Source organism: Mustelus asterias, chromosome 2, assembly GCF_964213995.1.
Source record: "Mustelus asterias chromosome 2, sMusAst1.hap1.1, whole genome shotgun sequence".
Lineage (NCBI taxonomy): Eukaryota > Metazoa > Chordata > Chondrichthyes > Carcharhiniformes > Triakidae > Mustelus > Mustelus asterias.
In genome coordinates this window covers 107775284-107801458 of record NC_135802.1, presented here as the reverse complement: position 1 = coordinate 107801458, position 26175 = coordinate 107775284, and the positions used below count along the sequence as shown (strand labels likewise).

General features: G+C 41.1%; 1 protein-coding gene across 5 annotated transcripts in view; it reads right to left on the bottom strand.

Moving 5' to 3' along the window:
* skap2 (src kinase associated phosphoprotein 2) overlaps positions 1–26175 on the bottom strand; it is a 346507-nt gene that overhangs the window by 45578 nt on the left and 274754 nt on the right. The window contains exon 12 of one of the 5 annotated variants that reach the window (XM_078240034.1): positions 25198–25250. The exons of the other annotated variants lie outside the window; for them this stretch is intronic. Within the exon in view, the coding sequence (XP_078096160.1) occupies positions 25239–25250 (12 nt within the window). The 3' untranslated portion in view covers positions 25198–25238. Of the gene's footprint in view, positions 1–25197; positions 25251–26175 lie in introns of those variants that run through there. 5 annotated transcript variants of the gene reach the window in all.

Genomic DNA, 26175 nt, shown 5'->3' with positions numbered 1-26175 from the left:
ATTTTATTTGTGATTCTGCCAATTTCAAATTTTTACCTATGAACTTGTTTTCTATTCTAAACTTGTATTTGGCTAGAAAATGTATTTTGTAAATGTACTGTTTTACATTTCAGTTCTGCCTACGGACAAGTTTAGGTCATTGCAGCACAGCTCTATCAGAGACTAAATCAAACTTAGTCTTGCATAGCAAAATTGACCAAATAATTATGATTATAAAGCAGCAAAATATGAAGGAGCTTTTGCACAGTTCAAGATTAAACATGTTGGAAGAAAAGCTTTTGTTAATACATAGATGCTGCATCTAAAAATAAACAAGATCTACCCAGTAATGATGATGCTACCTATTAAAATGTTATAATTTTCTTAAATCATTGGCTCATTTGTGATCATTTTATAAGACTTGCCTTACTTTATCATAAGCATTGTAAAAATTACATACAGGTAATCTAGTATGTAGTTCTTGAAGATAGCATAACATGGTATTGTCGCAAAAAATTGTGAAATGGTTGATGTAAAAGTGTTTCTTTGCAGAATTATATATTTTTGGATTATCTCCACTGCTTATGAATATTGTTAATCAGAAACAACTGCAGAATTTTATGTTTTGATCTAAATTTTACCAACAAAATTTCATGCAAAGTTGACATTTTCTTTAAATTATCTGTTGTATAAAGCAGGAGAAGTGGATGGTGATTTTCCCCGAGTATCTTAACCGAAGAGAGCCACTAACAATCAGTTTCAATATATTTATTGAACTATGGATTTAATCAGATTAAAACGGATAATCTTTATTTTAACTAAGGAACGAAAGAGGTAAATTATGGTATATAATAGTATTTTTATAGGATTTGTTTTACCTTTTTAATTTATTTTTGTGCGCCTGTCAATAGAACAATATATTAAGAGTCAATTGAAGACACTGAGATGTAAAAGAAAACAGCAATTCTTTGTGTATGTGAATATATCTTTCTTTAATGAATCCGGCAATCGTGTCTAAAGGGCAGTACAATACCGGTAAATGTTCTAGGGTTAATTCGAACAACAATGTCACAAATGTTGACATGTAGTTCTTTCCATAACTATTAATACAAACCATCTTGCAACAGATCTGCAAATTCTACAAGTCTGTCTATTAAAATTCTCCTAAACAAAGGGAGACGTTTGCAAGAGGTAAGGTGGTGAGTCAAATGTTCATTTGTAGTCTGCCGAGCACAAAGTAATACGGTGGATCCCTGTGGTTGTGGCTTGTGGTGCTGATCATCTGCTGATTCTTCAGGGGCTTCTTTAACAGCAGTACATGAGGTGAGGAGGATAAGCTTGAGAAGAAAAGGGTGTATTTGCAACTGAAGAGCTGTATTAACAGCAGATTTCAAGGAAATGCCAACCTTTGCTGCTGCAATGAAATTATCAGTGCAAAATAGTGTTGGGAGTGGGAACTAGGACTATGCCAGACAGATGGCACACCCTGCTGTGTCTTTGATTGAAAAAGAAGGGTAACATTTGCAGGGATGTCAGAAGAATGGTGATCAGCTAAACAAATTGGTCTCAGAAGTGCACCATTGCAGGAACTAACTCTGCTGCAGGCTACATCAAGAGCTGTATTTCAAAACAGACCATGTCTGCATTTTTCTAATTTGAGGAATATTCCTCAGCATAAATATAGGATCGGTTTAAGGAAGAGTGAGTGCTTGAGATTTGTTAGGATAGCACGACATCCGGTGTAATCTATTATTCTGACAATTTTTGTTTTAATAATCTCTAAAGCAGAGAGGAATTATTCAAAAATGATCCAGAAATTTATTGCACTTTAGTGATTCAGTTCTCAGATGCTTGCATTAGGTGGAATTCATATGCGTTTGCAGAAAAAAATGGTAACTGTATACCAAGTAATCACAGAGGTGCAATTGAATAAAGGAAGATATTAACAGCAGAACTCTCATCGTACCCACATTCTGCTCACAGTATAAACATGGTGCAGTTAGAATGGTTTTTGCTCGTCTCAGCTGGCAGGCTGATTCCGCTTCAGTAAAGACAAGGTACAGAAATGTCCTTTGGGTGACATTCAAAACTCGATATAAATCCTGTGCTTTATGAGACTGCAGTGCAATAAATTACTTAGCCTAATTGTAGATGTAATGAATTACCATAATTAGTCATGGGCTACATTAAATTAATCAGCATGGTACATTATTTTGCTAAATTACATCCTTGCCTTCAGAAGCCACCAGTGCAGCAATCAGTGTTTCTTCCAAGAGGGAATGATGCCATAATGAGAAGCCTTTCTGCTCCTACAACTGTGACAGGATATGAATTTTGATCGGAGGCAGGAAGGCTTTTAGACACTGGAGCCTCAACTTCTGCCTGGAGTGTCTCTGATAGTTAATGATACTTCAGTCCTCCTGCAGGGGAGCAGTGGGCTGTGTCTGAGAAGGATGGAGAAGATTCTCCTTACGTGGAAAGAATTCAAACTTAGCTAGGGCTTTAAGGCAACTGATAATGTGACCAGGGAAAATGCAAGGTTGGGTAATACAAATAGAAGTGTTCGGTGGAAATGAGAGATAGCTGTAGCTACTGAGCACATCTGTAAAAATATGCATGGGGATGCAAAAAAAAAAGCACTTTTCTAATGTGGTAATTTGTGTTTTTTCCTGGTGGGAACCCATTTAATTAGTGCTATGAGGTATTGGATTTCCGCTTATCGTGCACATTGTTTTCCAGCTGTACAGACGATTGCCAAGTTTATAATGGCTTGACCCTGCTCTGTAAAACAGCAGTAAATTGCAGCAAATACATTGAGTGGAGGCAAAGGGCTCATTCTGTTGGGTTCTTTGCTGTCAAATCTACCTGGGCTGGGGATTAATAGTCTGATATTAAACATCTGTCCCTTGTCTTTTGGGGAAGTAAACAGAGTTAGTATTACATGCCATCTACTAAAAAGTCTTGAATGGGAGAGTCTTTCCCACCATTTTCATGAAGTGGCACCTCGATGCATTACATTTTAATGCTGAACCCCACAGCTCTAATGATATAAAAAGCTACATGTCGGATTTCCTCAAGATATTAATTTTGTTAAAAGACTTTTGATATTCAGAAAAAAATCTTCTATGTGCATTTACCTTAATAGCCGGGATACTCAATTGTCTAAATTTTGTTTTGTCATAGATGCAATCATTACATAATTTACAGATTTATAAAATGTGCAAGGAAAGGCGACTGAAAATGTTACAGTTTCTTCAAAAACTGGAGTATGTCAGACATAATGAAATAGGATATTTAAAAAGGTGATCCTAATTACTCTATATATGAAGCTAATTCAATAATGGGCCATGATTTGCTGACAAAATAATGAAGCTAATATGGCACTCGCTCAATTTGCCTTACAATTTACATATAAATAACAAAGGGCAGATGTATGGTTAAATGTGGAAGTGCAAGATTTGCTGAGCTGCACCAATACCCTGTTAGGTTATGGCATCTCACTGTCTTGGCTCACAACTGAAATACATTAAGTGGCATGAAATTGCTATAGTTGCACGGTCAATACAAATTATATTTGCCATAGAAAGTTATGTCATCCATTTCTAAGTATCTTTCTAACAATATGATCACGTGGGGTTACGGGAATAGGGCCTGGGTGGGATTGTGGTCGGTGTAGAGTCAATGGGCCGAATGGCCTCCTTCTGCACTGTAGGAATTCTATGGATTCTATGTTAATTACTGTCAAACTGGCATTGAAAATTAACTTAACAAGTGTGGAGTCTCATTCCTTCTAGTTTAAATTGTCATTGATTTTACAAGTATAACGTTTGAATTTTTTTGCTCATCCTTTCTATCCCTCAGGCTAATATTTCTTTCTCCATTTCTGTAGCTGATTTAGTATCAAATTCATCTGCTATAATTTATATTTCCTTCTCAGTCTTTGTGCTGGTTACTTCACAATCCTTCAATCCGATTGGTTCAGTAGATAAGTTGCTTTTCCTGTCCACTAAGATCTCCAGTCCCATGTTTCCATTGCTGCTCTGTTATCAGTTCATACTTTAGGCAACCCGTGTTGCAAAATATCATTGCAATTAAATGGGCAAGGATAGGTTTAACTAACAATGGGTATCATTCACTGTTCTGCCAGAACAAATTATGTCCCAATATGTTTACAGCTTTAAGGATATGCACTGTTGGTACGCAATAATAGCCATTTTCAAATAGCCTGGTTATATTATAGTGAATAACTTAATGCACATATGATGTGTTTGAACATAGCAAATGAGGATAAGAATACATAGTTCCAATGCAATTATAGAATACCCACTGGAGTAGGGAAAGTTAAGTGGGTGTCTAAAAGAAGTGTGCACAATTATTAGAGAGTTTGAGAGATTAAACAGTGTGGATGTTTCCATTATTCGATGAATTGATAGCAAAAAGACATAATACAACGAGCATAAAATGGAGATTGGAATATTTTTGATTTGATTTATTATTGTCACATGTATTAACATACAGTGAAAAGTATTGTTTCTTGCGCACTTTCCAGACAAAACATACCGTTCATAGAGAAGGAAATGAGAGAGTGCAGAATGTAGTGTTACAGTCATAGCTAGGGTGTAGAGAAAGATCAACATAATGCAAGGTAAGTCCATTGAAAAGTCTGACAGCAGCAGGGAAGTATTTGTTCTTGAGTCGGTTGGTACGAATATATCTTTCATTCAGAGGATTATTGATGGATATTGAAGCTGAGTCAATCATAATGATTGGGACATAATTAGTCAACACTTGAATAAAAATATTAAAGTATATGAGCAGAGAACATGGACAGGGAATTTCTGATGTAAAACTAGTACCAGTACAGCTATGAGGATCCATAAGGTGGCCTGTTACTCTTTAGCGTTAATTTTCCAATCTGCATTATTTTAACACTAGCAATAACTAGAATATCTAGACTTATGAAAGTCCAAAAGCCACAAATATTTTTTTTAAAGTTGGTGGATCAGACTTTATACATCTAATTACATAATTTTATTTTAAAAATAATTATAGATATAGGTAATTGATAAAACTCAGTTTGGATCATCATGTGGGCTTCAGACCCTGACATCAGGATCAAATGGGGGTACACTTGCTGGCTGCATAGCCAACTTACCAATCTTTCAGGTAGCAACCAACCAATTCTCCAAGCACAACATCCAAATAAGGATGAAACGAGTGTTGGATGCTGCAGGCCCAATCAGGGCACATAACTGGAGCCGTGGCAGCCACTCGGAGGCAGGATGGGGACCTAGAGGGTGCCTCAACATAGAGGTGCAGCCACAGCTGCCAGGCCAGCAGAATGGAGAAGGTGTCCATCCTTTGGCTAAGGGTTTGGGCCGTTTGCAGCATTTATCTCTAGCCTCACCTACCTGTTGCCTGGAGGTTGTCAGCCTTCCACCTTTGGGTCCAGCCACAACTCAAGCCCTTCCAGATGCCATGTGATGGTGAAATCTAGCCTTTTGGTCTTAGAAAAAAATATTCTGAATTTAAAAGAATATATCAAAACTAAAAGGAAGGTGGAAATATTGACAAAGATAAGACTACGTACTGTCGTATGTTCTTGGTTTTCTTTGGTGTTCAGGAGAAATGTTGCAAAAGATATTTTCAAGAATTCAAGTGGGTTCAAGACCATATTAAGACAGACTACAAATAAAGCTTCATTTTCAATCCCAGTTCAGGACCCAACACCTACATAATTTCCAGATTGTGGCATCACTTACATGATGCTATTTCAACATGCAGATCTCCTGATTAGGTTGGAGACAAACTCAACATCAATTACTGCACAAGGAGGCAAGAACTGACTCAGGGATGCAATGCTCAAAGGCAGACAGCAGCCATCTGTGCACTTGCCATTGCCTTGTTGAATAAAGCAGGTAGGAGTTCAGAGGATCGGCAGACTTTCAGCACATGCAAGTGGCTAAACAGTCAGTAAAATGGTACAAAGACAACTCTGTGAATAACCGTTCTTCACCAATGATTTTACTCCAGCAGAAACGTCTGTATCATAGCCACCCTGACATGCACCAGGGTTTTGTTTTTTCCCAATGTGATTTGAGAATTGCCTCCTGTTCCTCCCCAGCCCATTAACAAGCTCAAGGAGCTTACAAAACAGGTGATTGGAGGTGAGTGGGTTGCTGGCCATACCCACCCCCTCTCACGCTCTCACTTTGAAAATAGCAGCATATTTTGTCATGCCATCTGGGAATGAAACAAGGATGCCTCTACTTGACTTCATGCCCACAGGATATTAAAAAGAAGCACCTGGATTGAGAAATCTGTGAACTTAGTGGCAGCCACTGGGAAACGGGTCGGGGACCTGGAAGGTGCTTCAACATGGAGGAATGGCCACAGCTGCCAGGCCAACACAGTAGAGAAGGGGTCCATCCACAGTAAATGCGGCCAAGGATTTATAAGGACCAAGGGCCTTTTCTTGGTCCAAGCTTTCTTATGTAACAAGAAAATGTCTCATTGGATATGATTTTTTTTTCTTTCTATTTGAATTCTTAAATTCTTAGTGTCAAAAAGGATTTATGGCATGGAATTTAACCATATTTTCTGTATTTTCAGAAAGTGTGAAAAACTCATTTCCATATGGGGCTTCTGTCACATCAACAGTTGGTAATAAAGTGAAGGCAGCAGAGAAAGAGTAGCTCCGAGGAAATTCCTGGCCTAAATATGCTCTGTAATAGAACTGGAAAAAAGAACTCCATTTTCTCTCCTTTCATCGCCTCTTCTATGATACATTAATTAGCACATGATTTTAGATTTGTATTGCAATTCAAAGAAGGCAACCAACTCCATCACGATGCCACCATTACCAAACTCATTTTCCACTCATCTTCCTGTCCCCTCCTCTGTCGACATTCTGTAGGGACCATTCCCTCCACACCATTCTGGCCCACTCCTCTATTACCCCCAGCACCTCATCCTCTTGCCATGGCACCTTCCCATGAAATTTCAAGAGGTGTAACATCACCTCCTTTACCTCCTCTCTCCTCAAGGCCCAAGGCCCCAAACACTGCTTCCAGGTCAAGCAGTGACTTACTTGTACTTCTCTCAATTTCATCAGGATAATTCAGGATGGAAAGCTGATTTAGGGAAGGAACAAGCATCAAGGCTCTCAAAGCGTCCTTGTACCTCTATGTATTTATGAAGATATTGTACTCCAATAAAACCAGAGAACATGAACCAAAAGGACAAAGAGCACTCTATTTCTGGACAAATTTAAATAAGTCAGACATTTGTTTTAGATATTAAATGCAGAAATAAGTGAGGGCTGAGATTATTTCAACATTCTTGTATTACAATGAAATAATTTGTTTTAATCCACCATTTGAGAATTCTTCACATCTTTTAAATCCCTTCTCTACACTTACACAATCAGATATTTTATAAATCCTCCATGTTTCCATTCCTAACCAGCTTTGAGCATACTGAGCCTGTACCCAAGCCTCTTCTGACATTGCTTCAGAGCTTGCACGGACAGGATGGATGGAAGTGATGTGAGCTGAATCTTTTCAGTTTTGTTTTTTTTTTCCTTTCTTGCTTTCTCTGGAGAATCAATTCACTTTTCAGCTGAAGTAAGGAAATGCAGCAAATCGCACAGGAAAAATCCTGTCATAGAAATGTAACTCGGATATTCAGCCTTAAGACATTTCATTGCATTATCGGTACTATATAAATTCTAGTTGACATTTTTGTTCAGCTGATTTTCAGGCATGGTATTGCTCTTTTTATTCTTAATTACTTATCTTCCTTGTCATTACTACACTGGCTTACTTAAGCCAATTTACATACCTAAAGGCCCAACTAGGGGCCATTATATAGTGCCTTCAGCAGGTCGACATCCCACCACATCAGGAGATGGCTAGCGAAGGAGAGCTGGAAACTCAGTGGCAGCTGAGAGGAGAACGTTTTATGTAACAGCGGGGGCTTCTTTCCCTAACTGTGGCCCCAATGATTTTCCCAGAGGAATTTCTCTTCCAGTACTCAGCCCTTTGATTATTTTAAATTCTTCATCCAATTGCTGAAGGCTCCAAGTCCCCTCTTGCCTCGGCAGTGACTGCCACTCCCAGTGGCTTTGCTGAGCTGCTGGCCCTCTGGGCATGTCCTTACTGGACAACAAATCCACCCATAAAATGCAACCCCAGGTCCCCGCCACCCGTTGAAGTTGGGTGGTCACTCCTTCCTCCCATCTGCAACCCCAACGGTGGGGACCCCTGCCAGCATGTCTTTCGGAGGAAATCCACGCAGATACGGGGAGAATGTGCAGTCTCCACACAGACAGTGACCCAATCCGGGAATCGAACACGGGTCCCTGGTTCTGTAAGGCAGCAGTGCTAACCACTGTGCCATCGTGGTGAGGGTTGTAGAGTTTTATTCAGCACACGCAGTAAACAACTGGTTAAATAGTTTGTAAAAATATTGTATAAAAAATATTGATAACTTTGTATAAAATATTGCAAGTCATTTGTGCAAATGAAGTACATCTGGAGAATAAAAATATTGCAGTAAGCTAATTTGATTCAGTCAAAATCATGATCCAAATAGTGGCTGGAGAGTAAAAGTTTATTTATTAGTCACAAGTAAGCTTACATTAACACTGCAATGAAGTTACTGTGAAAATCCACTAGTCGCCATAATCCACCGCCTGTTCAGATACACTAAGGGAGAATTTAGCATAGCCAATGCTCCTAAGCATTGGACTGAGAGGAAACCTGAGCACCCGAAGGAAACTCACACAGACACGGGGAGAACGTGCAACCTCCACACACTGTTACAAGCTGGGAATCGAACCCATGTTCGTGGCGCTGTAAGGCAGCAGTACTAACCATTGTGCCACCGTGCCGTGTTCAAAGTTACATGGAAAGAACAGCAGGAGCTACGTTAAATACAATTGTTGCATTATCCTATGTAAGTGCAGTTAAGCAGGCCCTTGGTAGTAAAGAACTTGGATATTGCTGAAAAGAGAGACTCATTGCTGAAGCTTTCCAGTGTGCACTCATCAAGCCAAATACAACAACAAATTTCAAACAATCACAACAAGTTATACTATAGGAGAAAAGGGTGCTGATTGGTTGGCAAGTTGACTCTGATTGGCTGAGATATTGCTATGGAGAAAACAATGGGGAATTATCAGCTCCCCAAGCTCCTAGCTAATTCACAAAAAGATGTGCAGAACCTCTGAATAAATATGAATAAAAATAGCTTAATATTAGAATAACCTTTTTGGCTAAATGTAATACTGTTTGTAATAATTCAACATTCAGAAGACCTTTTGTAACATTTTACATCACAGGTCGGAATGGTGACTTTGTTTCCTCGAGCTTGACCTTATAAAGTCCAAAGCCAATCAGAATGTGAATAATAAGTGATTGTTACCAATTAAAGCATTAAAAGGGACTCTGCGTTCGTGTGTAAATAGGAAGTTTTTTTAACTGTTATAAGTATTTTATTTCTGTTGACAACTGTGCTCTAAGGATGTCATAGTGAATGCATAAATGGGGTGATTAAATGGATACGTGTGGTGTCTGAGAAGTAAAGAGCAGGCGAGAGGTTCATGTCAATGAACATTGGCGTGTGAGACTATAGTTTTGGGCTAATTACAACCTGTGAAAAAGAAGGAAAACAATGTTGGTTATTGACCTGTTTCTTAGACTGAGAATTTGAAGAGTAGTTGCTGCCTCCAAAGGAGGTGCACCTTTAGAAATAAATTATTTTCCACAGCCATAAATAATGAAGCATCATTGTGCCAATGCTGGGATGCATTTGATCTCTTAACCCAAGGTGTTGGAGTGTGGAATACAGCCAGCAAGCACAAGATGACCTCCCCGATCAGCTGCATGTAGCTGCTAATTGGCCCATAACAGACATGTTACACATACACTATAATTAAAAAAAATACTTCAGTCAGCCACTGCCTTGCTTAATGTAACCGACACTTCACCTGATATTTTAATGTTAGTTATAAAAGGTGAGTGACAACCTCCATTCTTTATCTGCAAAACGCCAGAGTATTACTATTACCTTTTAAATCTTACACTGCTGGCTTCCGGACAACCGCACACAACCTACACTTAGCTCATCAGCATAAAAGACTGCCTTGCATTTGATTGACGATAATTAGTTTTCAACTGCTTTCTGATGCAGAAATATGTGAGCATGCTGCAAAGTCAATTCCAGACCTGCTTTTTTCTCTTTGGAAGTAAAGTGTATTGATTTGTACTTTTTTTATAACCACATCAATGATTTGCTTCGAGTGACTGTTAGAAGGATGCTAACAGCAAGCTGAACAATTTTAGTACTGTGATAATGCAGTGAAAATTCATTTTCGACATGTGTCGTAAAATTATTCTAATAAAATACTGATGTAGGCAGACAGTTTTTACATACATTAGCTGGTTGTTGGACCTTCACTTCTGTAGCATTGAAAAACACACCTTTCACAAATGTGCAATAATTTTACAGCCCACACAGAAAGAAAGCAGTCGTAATTGCTTGTCCACTTGGTTCAGAGAGGACAATATAAAATATCTAAGTGATTTCAAGGTTTTACTTGACATTCAATGGCATTACCATCACTGAATTCCCCTTATTAATAACCTGGAGTATACCACTGAGGAAAAGCTTACCTGAACGAGCCATATAAAAACTGAAGTGGGTAAGTCACCTCCTCTTGCGCCAAATCTACCATCTACATGGCTCAAATCAGGGATGTGATAGAATATTCTCTATTTGCCTGGATGATTGCAGCTCCAACATTAAACGAGGTTTGACACCATCAAGGACAAAGCGGCCCACTTGATTGGTAACCCACCACAAATATTCACTCGCTCCACCACTAAGACATGGTGGCAGCAGCACATACTATACTTAAGATGCACACTGCAACATTTCACAACTGCTCCTTCGACAGCACCTTAAAAATCTTTGACATCTACCGCCTGGAAAGACAAGGGCAGCATGAGAACATCACCACCTGCAAGTTTCCCCTCCAAACCACACACCATCCTGACTTGGAATTATAAGGCAGGTATAAACTCTGGAACTCCCTTCCTAACAGCGCTGTGGGTGTATCTGCACCACATGGACTGCAGCAATTTGAGAAAGCAGCTCACCACCACCTTCTCAAGGGCAATTAGGAATGGGCAAAAATGTTGGCCTTGCCAGCAACACCTGCATCTCATGAAAGAATAAAAAGAGTGACTATTTTCTCTCTCATCGTTTACTGTCTCTCCCCTCCCCCCACCCCAGATTCTAACAGTATCTAACATTTTCCCAAATTGGAGCAAAAAAGTTTTATGGCTGTAACTCAAAGCAATTACAGAGATCACTGTTGCAACGGAATTGGAAGCTTTGAAAAGATTGTCAAAGAGACAGATATTGACCAAAGTTCCAGCTACAATAACTAAAACTAGATGAAGTATTAATGTTAGAAGGTGGGCCGTAAGGTCTATTAAGTGAACACCATGACTTATGAACTTAATGGAAGAAAGAAGTAATTTCCTTGATCTGTTTAACCTCAGTGATTTAGGTCAGTTTCCAGAGATATCAAATGTTTTTAAGCTTAATGTTTCATCACTGGGGAAAAATAGGAAATTAATTTATTTCAACCTGAAATTTTAACCAAGATGGAAAACATTAGCAGACTGAAACCAATGTTGAGATTCAAGGTTCCCATTTACGGATCCTAATTATATCCTACATTCAATGTCAAATTATTTTCTGACATTCCAGTGTGGCCTTCGAGATTTTCTAAACAATTTTAACTGAATCTTTTAAAAAGTGGGGTGGGATGGGGGGGATAATAGAGAGATGTTTATCAACAACTCCTTGGATAGTGAGGAACTGGTCTGAGGATTACTCTGTGTCTCCATCCACTTCACTTTTGAGAATGCCCACTGAACGAATGCTCTGGATAATACCCAGATGAGGGCTCAAATTCACCAAGTGAGAACAATACATTTGTGAGCACGGGGCATCCCAAAGTTAAACCTATAAGCCCACCAAAAGAAATAACTACTTATCGATCACTTATTATGATTAAAAATTAGACAGATATATCAATATACCCATTTTAGGTTTGAAATGGTGTGCACTGCGCAAGCTCCAGTTGCAAAGGTAACACCTCTGTTTAAGATAGGAGGGCAATAGAAAGCAGGAAGCAAGAGTTTAGTTAGACTAATGTCTATCATTGGGTAAATACTGGAATCTACGACTAAAGGAGCAAAACATTTAGAAAATCATAATACAATGAGGCAGAGTCAACATGGTTTTATGAAAGGGAAATTGTGTTTGACAAATTTATTAAAGTTCTTTGAGGATGTAACAGACAAGATGGTTAAAGGGAACCAAACGATGTAGTGCATTTGGATTTCCAGAAGATATTCAATAGGATGCCACATAAAAGGACAATACACAAAATGAGGGCTCATGGCGATAATGCATTAGCAAACTAACTGCAGAAGAGAGTTGGGTAAACAGGTCATTTTCAGTTTGGCAAACTGTAACTTGTGAAGTGTCATGGGCTCACTGCTGGGACTGCAACTAATCAAAATATATTAAGGAATTGGATGAAGGGACCAAGTGTGCTGTAGCCAAATTTGCTAACAATGCAAAGGTGGGTAGGGAAGCAAATGGTGTGAAGGAAACAGAGGCTCTTATTTTTGTCACAACAGAGAGCTTCCCTCTCATGGTGCAAATAGCAGAAATGCCTGAAAATTGTACATCCTGCCACTGAACATGGCCCTTCCCATTTTCATGGAGGCAGGATTGAGGGTAGGGTGAATTTTGTGCAAATGTGGCTTATGGAGGCAGATGACAATTTGAATGACCGACTTAAGTGGGATTTTGATAAGCCAGGAGTGTGAAACCTGATGTATGCAGATTAGAATAGGTAAGAGTAGGCCTGAACTTAGTGGATTCATTTGGATAGCAAGGGTGCCCCTTTGAAGTGCTAGGTTGCCCCTTTGGATCCAGTCCCGGAACATATTTGGGGAATATGACATCTGGGTGAGCGCATACACATGGAGATTGGGTGAGCAGATACACATGGAGATTGGGTGAGCGGATACACTTGGAGATTGGGTGAGCGGATACACATGGAGATTGGGTGAGCGGATACACATGGAGATTGGATGCATGTCAGGAAAGTAATGGAGTCATGAAATAACAGAATGAGATTTTCCAGAACAAATGGACAAAGGTAGGTGGTACAGCCAGGCACTGTTACAGAAATGGAAATAGGGAGTGTTTGTGATACATAAAATATGGATTTATCAATTCACCTCAGGTTTGATTACAATGCCAGCTTACAAAACATTGATTCAGCTTAAATCAATAGGTCAGGATTGGATGGAGTTGATGCCGAGAGTACAGAATGTGTGGCAGAAGGAAAACAATGGAGGCAGGAATTTGGGCAGCACGGCTTCTAGTGGTGCTATTGCAAACTTTACCACAATTCCCAGGGAGCAGGCTACTCTGTGGCTTTCTCCAGTGGTATCGAGGTATGTCTGAGTAGCACAGCTGGAAACAACACAACATGAATGAAATGCCCCCCTCACTCCCCCCTCCTCCCCCTGCTCCCCCCCTCCTACCCCCACTCCCCCCCCCCCCGCTCCCCTCCTCCTCCCCCCGCTCCCCCCACCAGGGGATTTGGTCCCAGTTTCCAGATGAGGATTTTGTGCTAAGCCAACATTTGAAAGAGCACAGCGTGGCAAAGGAGAGGATGGGAGAGATCCAGATAGGTATCCTATGTCTGCAATTAATGTCAACATATCAATGTGGAAGAGAAGGGAGGATCCTGGATGGCTTCGAGGTGATGGTATAGGAAGGAAAGAGAAGCCATTTGTAGAGATTCTCTGGCTATAATCAGATAGGTAGAAGTTGAAGCCAGCAATGGCTGGGTGACTGGTGCCTTCAGTTGAGACAGGCTGAAGGAGGAGAATGAAATGTTCAACCATTTCAACAGTCAGCAGAGAGGTGAAGATAGGATAATGCACCACGGTCAGAGTCACAGAGAGCGTTAGCTATCGCTGAGGTTAGGGCTGATGTGGTGCTGTGCGAAGGTCAAAAAGCTTGCTCACGTAGATTCAAACACAGCTGTTGCAGGAGAAATGGGCACAGCCCTAGTTCAAGAATTTTTGGAGAGAAAGGGAAAGTTGAAGATTGGGCTGGAGTTTGTTAAAGCAGAGAGGAAGGGTGGTGGGCTTTAGAGGTGGGAGTGATGGCAGGAGTTTTAAAAGGGAGAGGAGTGTCTCTGAGAAAATGGAACCTTTACAATATCAGTTTGTATGGTGATCAGGAAGGAAGTTGAGTGATCAGCAGTTGAATAGAGGATCAGGATCCTGGCAGTGCTTAGCAAACGGTCAAGAGTCAGGATGGTCTCCTACATGCTGCACATACTTACCACCAGCTATACAGTGACCAATCGCACAGGAGGAGGAAGGGAGGAAGCAACCTCACTACAACTGGCCAACATGTGAGTCCAGATCCACAGTAATGTGGTTGACTCTCAGATGCCCCCTGAAGTGGCCTAGCAAGCCACACAGTTGCATCAAACTGCTACCAAGTCAAAAAGGAATGAAATCATACAAACCTTCCAGCATCAACCTAAGCACCAAAAACAAGAACGGCATCCTCAGCCCTGTCGATCATGCAAAGTCCTCCTTACTGACATCTGGGAGCCTGTGCCAAAATTGGGAGAGCTGTCTCACAGATTAGTCAAGCAACAGCCTGACATTAATGTTCATAGGATTATAAGTTACAGAGAATGTCCCAGACACCACCATCACCATCTCTTGCCAGGTCTTGTCCCACTGGAGTTGGCAACACAGTGGTACACGGTTGGGAGGGAGTTTCCCTGGATGTCCTCAACATTGACTCTGAACCCATGAAGTCTCATGGCATCAGGTCAATCATCGACAAGGAAACCTCCCACTAATTCCTGCCTCCCACACCCTCGACTGGTGAATCAGTACTCCCACATGTTGAACATCAAATGGAAAAAGCACTGAGGGTGGCAAGAGAACAGAATATACCCTGGGTGGGGGACTTAATGGTGGCTCGGTAGTACCACTACTGATGTGACAGAATCTTAAAGGACATCCTGTAGCTATTAGACTGGACCATTTTATGTGGCATAAAAACCTAACTGACTTCCTCACCATCAATCTACCTGGCGCAGATGCATCTGCCAATGACAGTATTAGCACAGCCCTTGGGGAAATGAAGTCCTGTTTTCATATTAAGTATACCCTCCATCCTGTTATGTGGCACCATCACCGTGCTAAATAAGTCACATTTTGAACAGATTAATAGCAACTCAAAACTTGGCATTCATGAGGTGCTGTGGGCCTTCAGGATTGTATTTACCTTCATGGCCTGGCATAACCCCCACTCGACCATTATCATCAAGCTGGATTATTAACCATGGTTCAATGAAGAGTGGCAGGAAGGCATGCCAGGAGCAACACCAGACATACCTAAAAATGAGCTGTCAACCTGGTAAAGCTACAACACAGGAAAACCTGCATGTCAAACAGCGTAAGCTGCATGCGAGATATTCAGCACTAGGTGATCCCACAATCAATGGACCTGATCGAAGCTCTGCAGTCCTGCCCCATACTGTCATGAATGTGGTGGTCTTTTAAACAAGGAGACTCCACAAATATCCTACCCTTAATGTTAGGTGAGTCCAGCACATTAACACAAAAGAGAAGGCTGAAATCTTTGCAACCATCTATAGTCAGAAGTGCCAAGTGAATGATGCATCTCGGCTTCCTCCTGAGATCTGCAACTTCACAAATGGCAGCTTTCAGCCAATTCAATTCACTCCATGTGATATGAAGAAATGGCTGAAGACACGGGATACTACAAAGGCTACAAGCCCTGACAACATTCACGCAATAGTAATGGTGGCTCCAGTACTTGCCATGCCCCTAGCCAAATCAGTTCTGCACAGCTACAACACTGACATCTACCCAGCAATGTGAAAAATTGCCTAGATGTGACCTGTCACAAAGTGCAGGATAAATCCATCCCGGCCAATTACCGCCCCATCAGTCTGCTCTTAATGATCGGTAAAATGATGGAAGGAGTCATCAACAGCGCTATGAAGTAGCACTTACACAGAAATAACCTGCTCACTGTCCATCAGTTTGGGTTTCACCAGGGCCACTCAGCTTCTGATCTCATTGTAACCTTAGTCCAAACATGAACACAGAGCTGAACTCAAGGTGAGGTGAGAGTGATTGCCTTTGACATCAGGACAGCATTTGACTGAATGTCGTATCAAGGACCCCCAGCAAAACTAGAGTCAATGAGAATCAGGGGGAAACCTATCTGCTGGTTAGAATCATACCTGGCAGAGTGGAAGGTGGTTGTGTTTGTTGGAAGTCAATCATCTCAGCTCCAGGACCCAGAACATCCCTGCAGGAGTTCCTCAGGGTAGTGTTTGACGCCCAACCATCTTCAGCTGCTTCATCAATGACCTTCTCTCCATCATAAAGTCAGAAGTGGGGATGTTTACTGATGTTTGCACAATGTTCAGCACCATTTGCTCAGACACTGAAGTAGTCCGTCCCCACCTGCAGCAAAACCTGGCCCCTTGATACTGAATGGCATTGCCATCACTGAATCCCCCACTATCAACATCCTGCTGGTTACCATTGATCAGGGGCTGAACTAGACCAGTCGTGTACATATTGTGTTTACAAGACCAGTTCAGAGGCTCAGAATCTTGCGGTGAGTGACTCACCTCCTAACTCCCCCAAGCATGTCCACCATCTCCAAGGTACAAATCAGGTGTGTAATGCAATACACTCCACTTGTCTGGATGAGTGCATCTCCAACAACACTCAGGAAGCTCAACACCATCCATTTATGAACAAACACCATCCATACTGGTGCCAGTATCTATGATGGCAGCAGTGTGAGTTCATGTGGCAGCAGCTTCCTTGTGAGTGCTCAGTCTAAACTTCCACTGCAACATTCCAGACATTGGGTAGATTCTGCTTGTGGTGCAATAGAAGATGAGAAATAAACCACCAGATGCTGCGCCTTCCTGGCAACTGTATGAGATTAAAGCAGACTATTTGCGACCTTGGTGTCATATAAAATGAGCTTCTGACCACAAATCTGCATTCTGACTCAGATCTCCTATTTCCACATGTGTAACAATGCCCGACTTCTCCCCCGCTCCCTTTGTCTGCTGCTGAAAACCTCACCCTTGCCTTTCTTACTTCTAGACTTGAGTAATCCAATGTACTCCTGTCTGAACCCCAACATTTTACCCTGCAAAACGTAATGTCAGCCAGAACTCAGCTGCCCTTATTCTAAACTGCACCAAACTCCATTCACTCCTCACCCTTACACTCACAGCCAGCATCTCTAGAAGCAAAACAAAGGATCTGCCTGTTCTGTGGACCTTTCTTCTAATACCATCTTCAATGGCCTTTGCCTGTGCAATAAGATTCCATCTACTCCCCCACTCCATATAAGATCTTGCCACTTAAGATACACTGGTACTTATTGCCCCAATGCTTCACGTTGTCCTCCATTGCCCACTCATCACATTACCTGTGCTCCCTTTGTAGAGCAACAAGAATCAAGTGGTCTTGAGTGCCTGGCAGCATGGGTGTAATGATCACAGCAAGAACCATCAACATGTATTTCCACCAGAACACTCTCTCCAGTGAGGTGTTTGAAGAAACTGCATGAGCATAGTAATGAGTCAGAAGAGATGGGAGATAATATGGGGAAGTTACCTGACTCCCTTTTGCTTTTTCAGGATTCAAAACTTACACATCCAAACATAAGAGCACACCTGCTCCTCCTTTCCCCACAAAGCAAAGGAAAATGCCTCTTGAATCTCTGCTGCTCCTTCACATCCTCTTCTCATTTTGACCTAACCTGACGGGAAAACTACATAATGATCAAGGCCTAATGATATCATCGGACTGCGATCCATTAGTTCAGAGAAGGACCCTGCTAGCATTGGGCTCTAGCAGCCCAACTGCCCTTGAGCTTCACTGGATATCATTTCTCTACCATTCCCAGGTGATCCGGCCAAATGCAGAAGATTCAAGATATGCAGAAGAATGTGAAGAGAAACCAAAGTTTCAGATCTGTGACCTTTCATCAGAACTGGGGAAAGTTCGAAATGGAATAGATGTTGAGCAAATGAAATGGAGGAGAGTAGGAAAAGAGAACAAAAAAGAACAAGAAGGACAAATGACTGATATTCCAACCTAACCCTATCACAGTGGTGTGCCTGTATAGTGAGCAGTTTGATTGATAGATCCAACCAGTTCTGGAATAGTAATGTTTGTTTCCATAAAAGATGAGTTGAAGGAATTTCAAGGCATATAATGTTTTTTGAATCAATGTGTTTTTGTAGAATATTGACATCATTCATAGACATATAACTTTATTTTATGTCAGCATGGTTCCTGAGGATTTCCATGATGGTTATCCCCCATCTCTTCTGACTCATTACTATGCTCATGCACTTTCTTCAAACACCTCACTGGAGAGAGTGTTCTGGTGGAAATACATGTTGATGGGAGGGTGCATGGGTTGGAATGAGTTGTCAGTAAGTTGGCACTCGATCTATAAAGGGCCATGTAGATCAGTGGGGCATAGGTATGCTTTGGGGGTATAAATGCCAATAGAGACTGGGTGGGTAGAGTGGAATAGGCTGGCAAAGGGGCCATGAATGGCATAAGGTGACATAGGAGGCATGAGTGGCAATGGGGTGTGTATGTGGGGAGGAATGTGGCTGCATAGGGGACATGAGAGGACATGGAGGTGGGGGGGGGGGCATGAAGGCATAGATGAGACATGGGGAGTGTGAAGCGGAGTTTTGGGGGTGAGGACTGTTTTTTGTTTTGTTCATTTTTAAAATAAATTCAGTACCACTCTAGAGGACAGAGGCACGCCTTCAGCCCAGGCCGCTTCCACACCCAGCAGTCTCTGCACCCTGGGGGTAGGGGAGACCTAACTCTGCCCTCCCCTCTGCCCAGAATGAAAATTCCAACTTCTGATCCTCTTTTTTTTTCCCGGGTCAGTTTCATGGACCTAGGAAATGTCCCCGCTCCTGACACGAGAGTGAAAATCGCCTCAATGTTGAGTCGAAAGGAAAGGCTGTAAAGTTCCCAGTTGAAAGATGAGGTGCTATTCTTCGAGCTTACATTGAACTTCATTGGAACACTCATCAAATCAGGGACAGCAAATATTAGAAAACCAGGCAACTAGAAGCTTAGAGTGAGGCTTGTGGTCTAAACATGGATGTTCCATAAGGCGGGTCACCCAGTCTGTGCTTTATCTCCCCACTATAGAGAAGGCAGCATTGTGAGCAGCAGTTACAGTATAGTAAATTGAAAGAGGTATAATGAATCATTGTTTCACCTGGGAAGAGTGTTTGGGACCTTGGACGATGAAAAGGGAGGGAGTGAAAGGGCAGGTGCTACATCTTCTACACTTGTACGAAAAGCGACCGTAGACAAGGGGAGAGCTACTGGGAGTGATTGAGGAATAGAGCAGGGTATGATGGAGGGAATGGTTAATTCGGAATGCAGCAAGGGGAGAAGATGTGTTTGGTGGGGCATGACACATTGAATACAGAGCCTGCTAGGTTGGAAGGTGAGGACAAGCGGAATACTATCATGGCCCTCGGAGGAAGGGAAGGAGGTGAAGGATTCTGTCAATCATGGTGGAGGAATCAAGATATTTGGTATGGAAGATTACATTCCCCCAAACAGACCTGACAGAGACTGAGAAACTGGGAGAACGGAATGAAGTATTTACAGGAAATGGGAGACAAGGAAGTGCAGCCAAAGAAGCTGTGGGAATGACTGGGCTCACAGTGAATAATGGTTGGAATAGTTTGTCTGCGCATGGTGTGTTTCCTATTCCCTCATCACTCCTGAGCTGCTCTCTCCTCCAGCATCCATTTCAGCATGATGTAACCAGCAATGCATCATATGCATTCTGAGAGTGAATTCTATTCTGGCATTATTGCATTCCCGAATGTGAATGTTGTCCTTTCTTTGTATCAATAACTCACATTGGAAATGAAGTAAAGAACAAGGCATCTATCACCTGCTGTCTACCCTGTTTCTTTAAACGGACCTTTAGCACAGTCTTCAAAGTCAATAACAAGCCCAGATATATGCTCTTTCTTGTCATTTTTGTTCCTTACATTCATTTTAGTCTGAGTGAAACTGGGATCAGCAGTTATAATGGAAGAAAAGTCCATCACTGTTTTCACTCAGCAGTTTAGCCACATTTAGCTCTTCATTCCATTAACACACAGAGTGACGTGTGTACAATTATAAGTATAGGGCTATAAATAACAGGCTACTATATGTCAAACATTTGAATATGTATATTGTAGGAAGCTACTGTAACCTAATTCTATCTCTAGTATTAAACTAACTGAGGTTAATTCATGTACATAAAAATCACTGAAGATTAGAATAAGCTAAATGAAACGGTTTTCAGTTTGTCTGCTTTTAAAAGTGTAAGTGATGGACTGTGCTATATTTAACTAGTAAAATTAAAAGGTATAAAGGAGCCCCATTACTATAAGTCAAATGCTGCACACAGTTCTCGCAGACAGCACAGGAGGAATTTCCTGGGAAACTGTTCACTTTTAATATACTCCAAACTTATCGGATTAAATGAAAGATTTTTTACACATTTCCAAACTGGCATCTTTGAATGTGAGATTAACTAGAGTTGATAGAGGCAGACAACACTGGTATTATTAGTAACATCAGGAAGAAATGAAAGCCTTTGCAGTTTCTGTAAGATTAGTGTACCAAGCTCATACTCCAGAAAGAAGCTTTGAAATTCATCGTTGGGGGCTGCAGTAGTTAAATTTGATCAGTGAGAAAACTCACCTGCTGTGGATCAAAATTCTATAATGGGCTAATTTTTTTGACCCTTGCCTCCAGGCGGCAATCATTTCTCATTGTGCAAAGGGCAGGAAAAAAGCATTGAAAACAATCCTTTCTCGATCCCCATCCCTTTAACATTACCCTGGAATTTCTGTGGATGGGGTAGAGTTAGGCCTGCAGCAGTGGCAGACACAGGACAGTCACACTCATGCAGATGATGTGAGAATGGGAAATAGCCACTTTTCCAAGCTTTCTACCTAATTTTCCTGTTGCAACACTCACTGGCCACACAACCAGATCTGACACCATGGCCTGTCTCCTGAGTGCCAACATTCTTGATTGGCAGGGGCCTTGGAGGAAGGGTAATGTCTAAAAACCAAGTACAATCTTTTCAGATAAGCCATTTGCCCAACCCAGAATGTTGATAAGAAATTGGGATCTTCTGGCAATTGATCCTCATTGGATCTCGGATATTTGTTGCAGATGGTTATCACTCACCACCCTGACTTGGAAATATATTGCTCTCTCTTCCTTGCAGCTGGGTCAAAATCCAGAAATTCCTTCCCTAACAGCACTGTGGGTGTACCTACACCTCAGGTTGTACTGGTTCCAGAAGGCAGCTCACCACCACCTTCTGGAGGATATAGAAGGGATGGGCAACAAATGCTGATCTAGTCAATGACACCCACATCTCGTAAATGAATAATTAAAAAGAAACTACAAAACTAAACTTACTTTTGTTCCCAAATTATGTTCAGTTTTGTTCATTATTTAGTAAATTTTGAACATTAGGCAGACAGTTTCAAGGCAGCTCAGACTCTGGTATATAATTAGGTGAAGCTTAAAATGCTGACTTGGTTTAAGTACAGAGTACAAAAAGCAAAAAGTATTACCATCAGAGTTATATGTTCCCATTTTCGCCTATCACTCTTTCGCCTTGCAGGCCCTGTCGCTCCAAGATGGGGCAGTTAAGATGAAAGAGTTCATGCTCTTCATTAATACAAAGTTTCTTTCGAATGGCATGAGCCCAGTGTCACCCTGGAAATGTTGTAGTGTTTAACTTTTTATTTGCTTCTCCCTCGGCAAAGAGCTTAGGTGGTTCCTACAACTGAAGTGAGCTACACTGAGGACAGCCCTATGGCCTGAATTTGCAAACTGAATGATTGAGACACATCCAACTGCTTGAGCTTCTGGTCCAGCTAGTTTAAATTCTACCTTTTAGAGACAAATAGTACACAGACATTTTTAAATGTGTGAACTGTTCGTAGACCTGTTCCATACTTGAAAGGTCCAGTGGTTAATAGCTCAGCTGTTCAAATGAAATCATAATAGAATTCTTTGCAGCCAGGAACAAACTAGGTTAAATGTCAGTTGTTAGTGAAGACCGATAGGTTGAACCTACAAACGTTTTGTAGTGGCGAATTAGTCAAATTATTTTATAACTAGCTTCTGTGTAATTCAGCTGCAGTTTTATTCGTTACTAATTTGATACTAAAAATAGCTTTGGAAAAATCTTTTGAACACTGACATTGTAAATGTTAGATTCTGCTACTGGCTCAATCTCAAGGACCAGGAATGCAGGTCGTTGATAAGTTACACCATAGGGCAGTGATGGGAAACAGCCTAGTGAATGGGCGGCATGAGTGCGCCTCCTGCATGTTAGTGGATTTGCAAGATTGAAATCAGGCATGTCCACAAATTATGACCCTAGAAGATGAATACATGAAATATTTAAATGCTTAATCATTCATATATTAAAAGAACTGTCATCAGTTTCAAGCAGTAAAAACAAAATACTTGATTGGATGCAGAACGAGTGCACGACGATCACAGTCATTGTGCGCAATCAGCACGCACTTCACTTCAGGTGCCCTTGATTTACATGCCTATCATTTCAGTTATAATGATAGGAAAAAATGTTACGCAGATGGAAACTAGAGCAACAGTCAACAAAATGGCTTCTGGGCCACAGGTTGCACCACTGCTATAAGCTTAATTCCATGACCAATTGCTACTGACCAGTTAGGCATCATGCTGGGATCAGTGTTTTGCTAAATTTACTGCCTGGTGTCAACATTAGTTGCAAAACAAAGGTCTCTTTAGATAATATTCACAAAGTACACACTCAGAATGGCATCATCATTGGAAATAGTTCTACTTTTGCAGACCTTTCACCTTCGAGATTCCTAATTTAATGTTGTATTGTGGACGATTTGTGCTAAGCATCCATATATCCATTGGAAACGGAGTTGAGGCTACTAAACCTATTTGACAAGTAACTGTCAACCAGTAGAGAAACAAAACATACATCTTGCTAATCCACCGGACTTGTTTAAGATCATCAAGGTGAAAAATATGTTATCTTAACCCAAGATACCAGTCACCCACTAAGGATCAGTGAAAAGTGCTTTCTGAAATGGAGGGAGAATCTGTGGAAGAGTTGCTTGCTGTTTGAAAGTGCATATCGTGCAATGGACTTCCTGGAGACGCCGTCGTTGGACTGGGGTAGGCACAGGAAGGAATCTTACAACACCAGGTTAAAGTTCAACAGGTTTATTTGGTAGCATGAGCTTTTGGAGCGCTGCCCCTTAATCAGGTGAGTGGAGGATTGGGTTTACAAAGAGGGTATATATAGACATAGACTCAATTTACAAGATAATGGTTGGAATGTGAGTCTTAACAGGTAATCAAGTCTTAAAGGTACAGACAATGCGAATGTAGAGGGTTAAGTACAGATTAAAGAGGTGTGAATTGTCTCAAGCCAGGACAGTTAGTGATTAATAGAACCATCCAACCATTATCTTGCAAATTGAGTCTGCGTCTATATATGCCCTGTTTGTGAACCCAATCCTCCACTCACATGATGAAGGGGCAGCGCTCCGAAAGCTTGTGCTGCTAAATAAATCTGTTGGACTTTAACCTGGTGTTGTGAGACGTCTTACTGCACCTTCCTGGATATTGTTAGAGCCAACCTGGTTAATGTAAATATTTATTCAATGTAAATTCCTCCAATCACGAGACATACATTTAAATGTTAATTGCTGAGAGATGTGGGCCAGGATTTTCTGGCTGTTCACGCCAACAGGACTCTCTGGTCCCATTGTAGAGAATGGGGATGTGGCTGAGCACCAAATTCTCCGTCCTGCTTGCAGCAGGTCAGTTGGAAAATTCCGGCCAATGTCTATGCTTGTATGTACCCAAACATGCTTCAAGACTGCGTAGGAGCATGAATTAAAGAGACAAATTCAATATCAGATCAGGGGCAAAAAGAGATTAAAGAGGACAGAAAGATTGGATTAAGTGAGAGAAAATAAAAAGCTAAAAATTTACTTTTTAAAAAATCTCCAACAATTAAAACCTGAAAGAGCGATACAGCCCAAATATAGAAGATTCTTTCAAATACAAGAGGTTTTGTCAGTCATGAACACCTGTCACATTATTAAAAGAGTTCATGAACAGAAATGGCCAAGACTTAACTTGATATCTACAATGCATAAGAGTAATTTCATGCCATTCAATGGTGAGTTAAACACCAGGATAGCATTTTCACAAATTTAAAGACACATTCAAAACAGCAATTTTTGGATTTCTGCATTTATTCACGTATCTGCCTCTTATACGCTGTTCCATTTATACGTAAATGATAGTGAATGCCTTTATCCTCACCAATATTTTGGTTGCAAAATTTGATGTAATGACACTCATGAAGTGCTGAATTGAACAATGCAGGAAGACTCACATACCATATGTATTCTCCTATTCCGTACATAAATAGCTTTTTCTAATGGACAAATCTAATTTCTAGAAAAATCTTGAGTTCAAAAAGATATTTAATTTCCCCTTTCCCACTTTCTCTCTTTTGTTACCATGTTGCAATCCTTTCCCACAATGTCACAGTTGCACGTGTTAGAATTCATGCTTATGCCACTTCAGAATTCTTCTCAAGCAGCAATAAAAGAAAAAATATGTGCATTAATACAGCATCTCATTATGTATCTTGGAAGTATGCCATAGCACCTCCCATACAGTGACAGTTATACAGGCCAACCCAGCAGCAAGCTTATACAAATCAAAATGTAACCGACAACAATTGGATGAATCATCAATTAATCAACATTTTTCAATGTTGCTGTTTGAGGGATGCTGGCAGGGCACCAGAAGAATTCTCCAATGGTGCCACATCTCTAATCGCCACCAGTACCACAGTACCAGTCATTTGGGATCTATGTTTAACCAAGGATATATGTTTCATACTGCAGCATTCCCCTCAATGTTTCACTGGAGTGCCTGTCTACATCATGATCAAGTAACAGCCTAGATTATTTGCTGAAAAGAGGAGGAAGAGGTGGAGAGGTAAAAAAAAGTTTAGGAAGCTAAGCCTAAACCACTGAAGGTGCAATTGCCAATGGTAAACAGGCAGAGTTGTGATTCACAAGAGACCAGAACGGAGGAACATGGAGATCGCAGAAGGGTGTATCAATGGATGCAATTAACGGATTAAGAATTTTAAATCTGAGGAATTGCTAGACTGGAAGCCAATATAGGTCAACAAGCACAGGGATGATAGATGAATGGAGCTTGTGGCGAGTGAAAATACAGTTAGCTGTTCAGGGTCAAATAGAATGCCAAAGCTGTGAACATTACTGATCAGTCTGAGACAGTAGCAATTAATAGCAAAGCACAGATTGTTTCATTACATGGTGCCATATCAGTGTAACTAGTCAATGACAATAGACATCTAAATTGGATAGTCTCTAAAAACAGACACAGGGATCCTGATAAGCGATTCTGAGGCTGTCTGTTCATTTGCAGGATTTCTGCATGCAGCCAGTGATAAACATGCTGTTAATTTGCTGCATGCGCCAACGGTCGACCCACAAACACTATTTCAAGTTAATCAGCACTGCTTAAAGCTGGTCTGTACCTTACAAGGACGGAGCATTGTGGCTGGAGCAGGTGCTGGACGATCTGCAGAATCTAACCTGGGGAAAATAGCACAATAGCTGAACCTGGAATAGCACAGGCATTCGGGTTTTCTGATGCCCTACTGGAGGTCTTGGTGGAGGAGATAGTTAGGAGGATAGATGCCCTAAATCCACGTGGGGGAACAGGAGGCCCTCCAGACACACAGGCAAAGCTACCATTGACTCACTCTCATTTCGCTAAGGGCCAAGATGCTGTGTGCAAGACGTTAATGACCTTGCACGAGTTATGAATCTATCTTCATTTTACCATTTGGATCCTTAGCCTC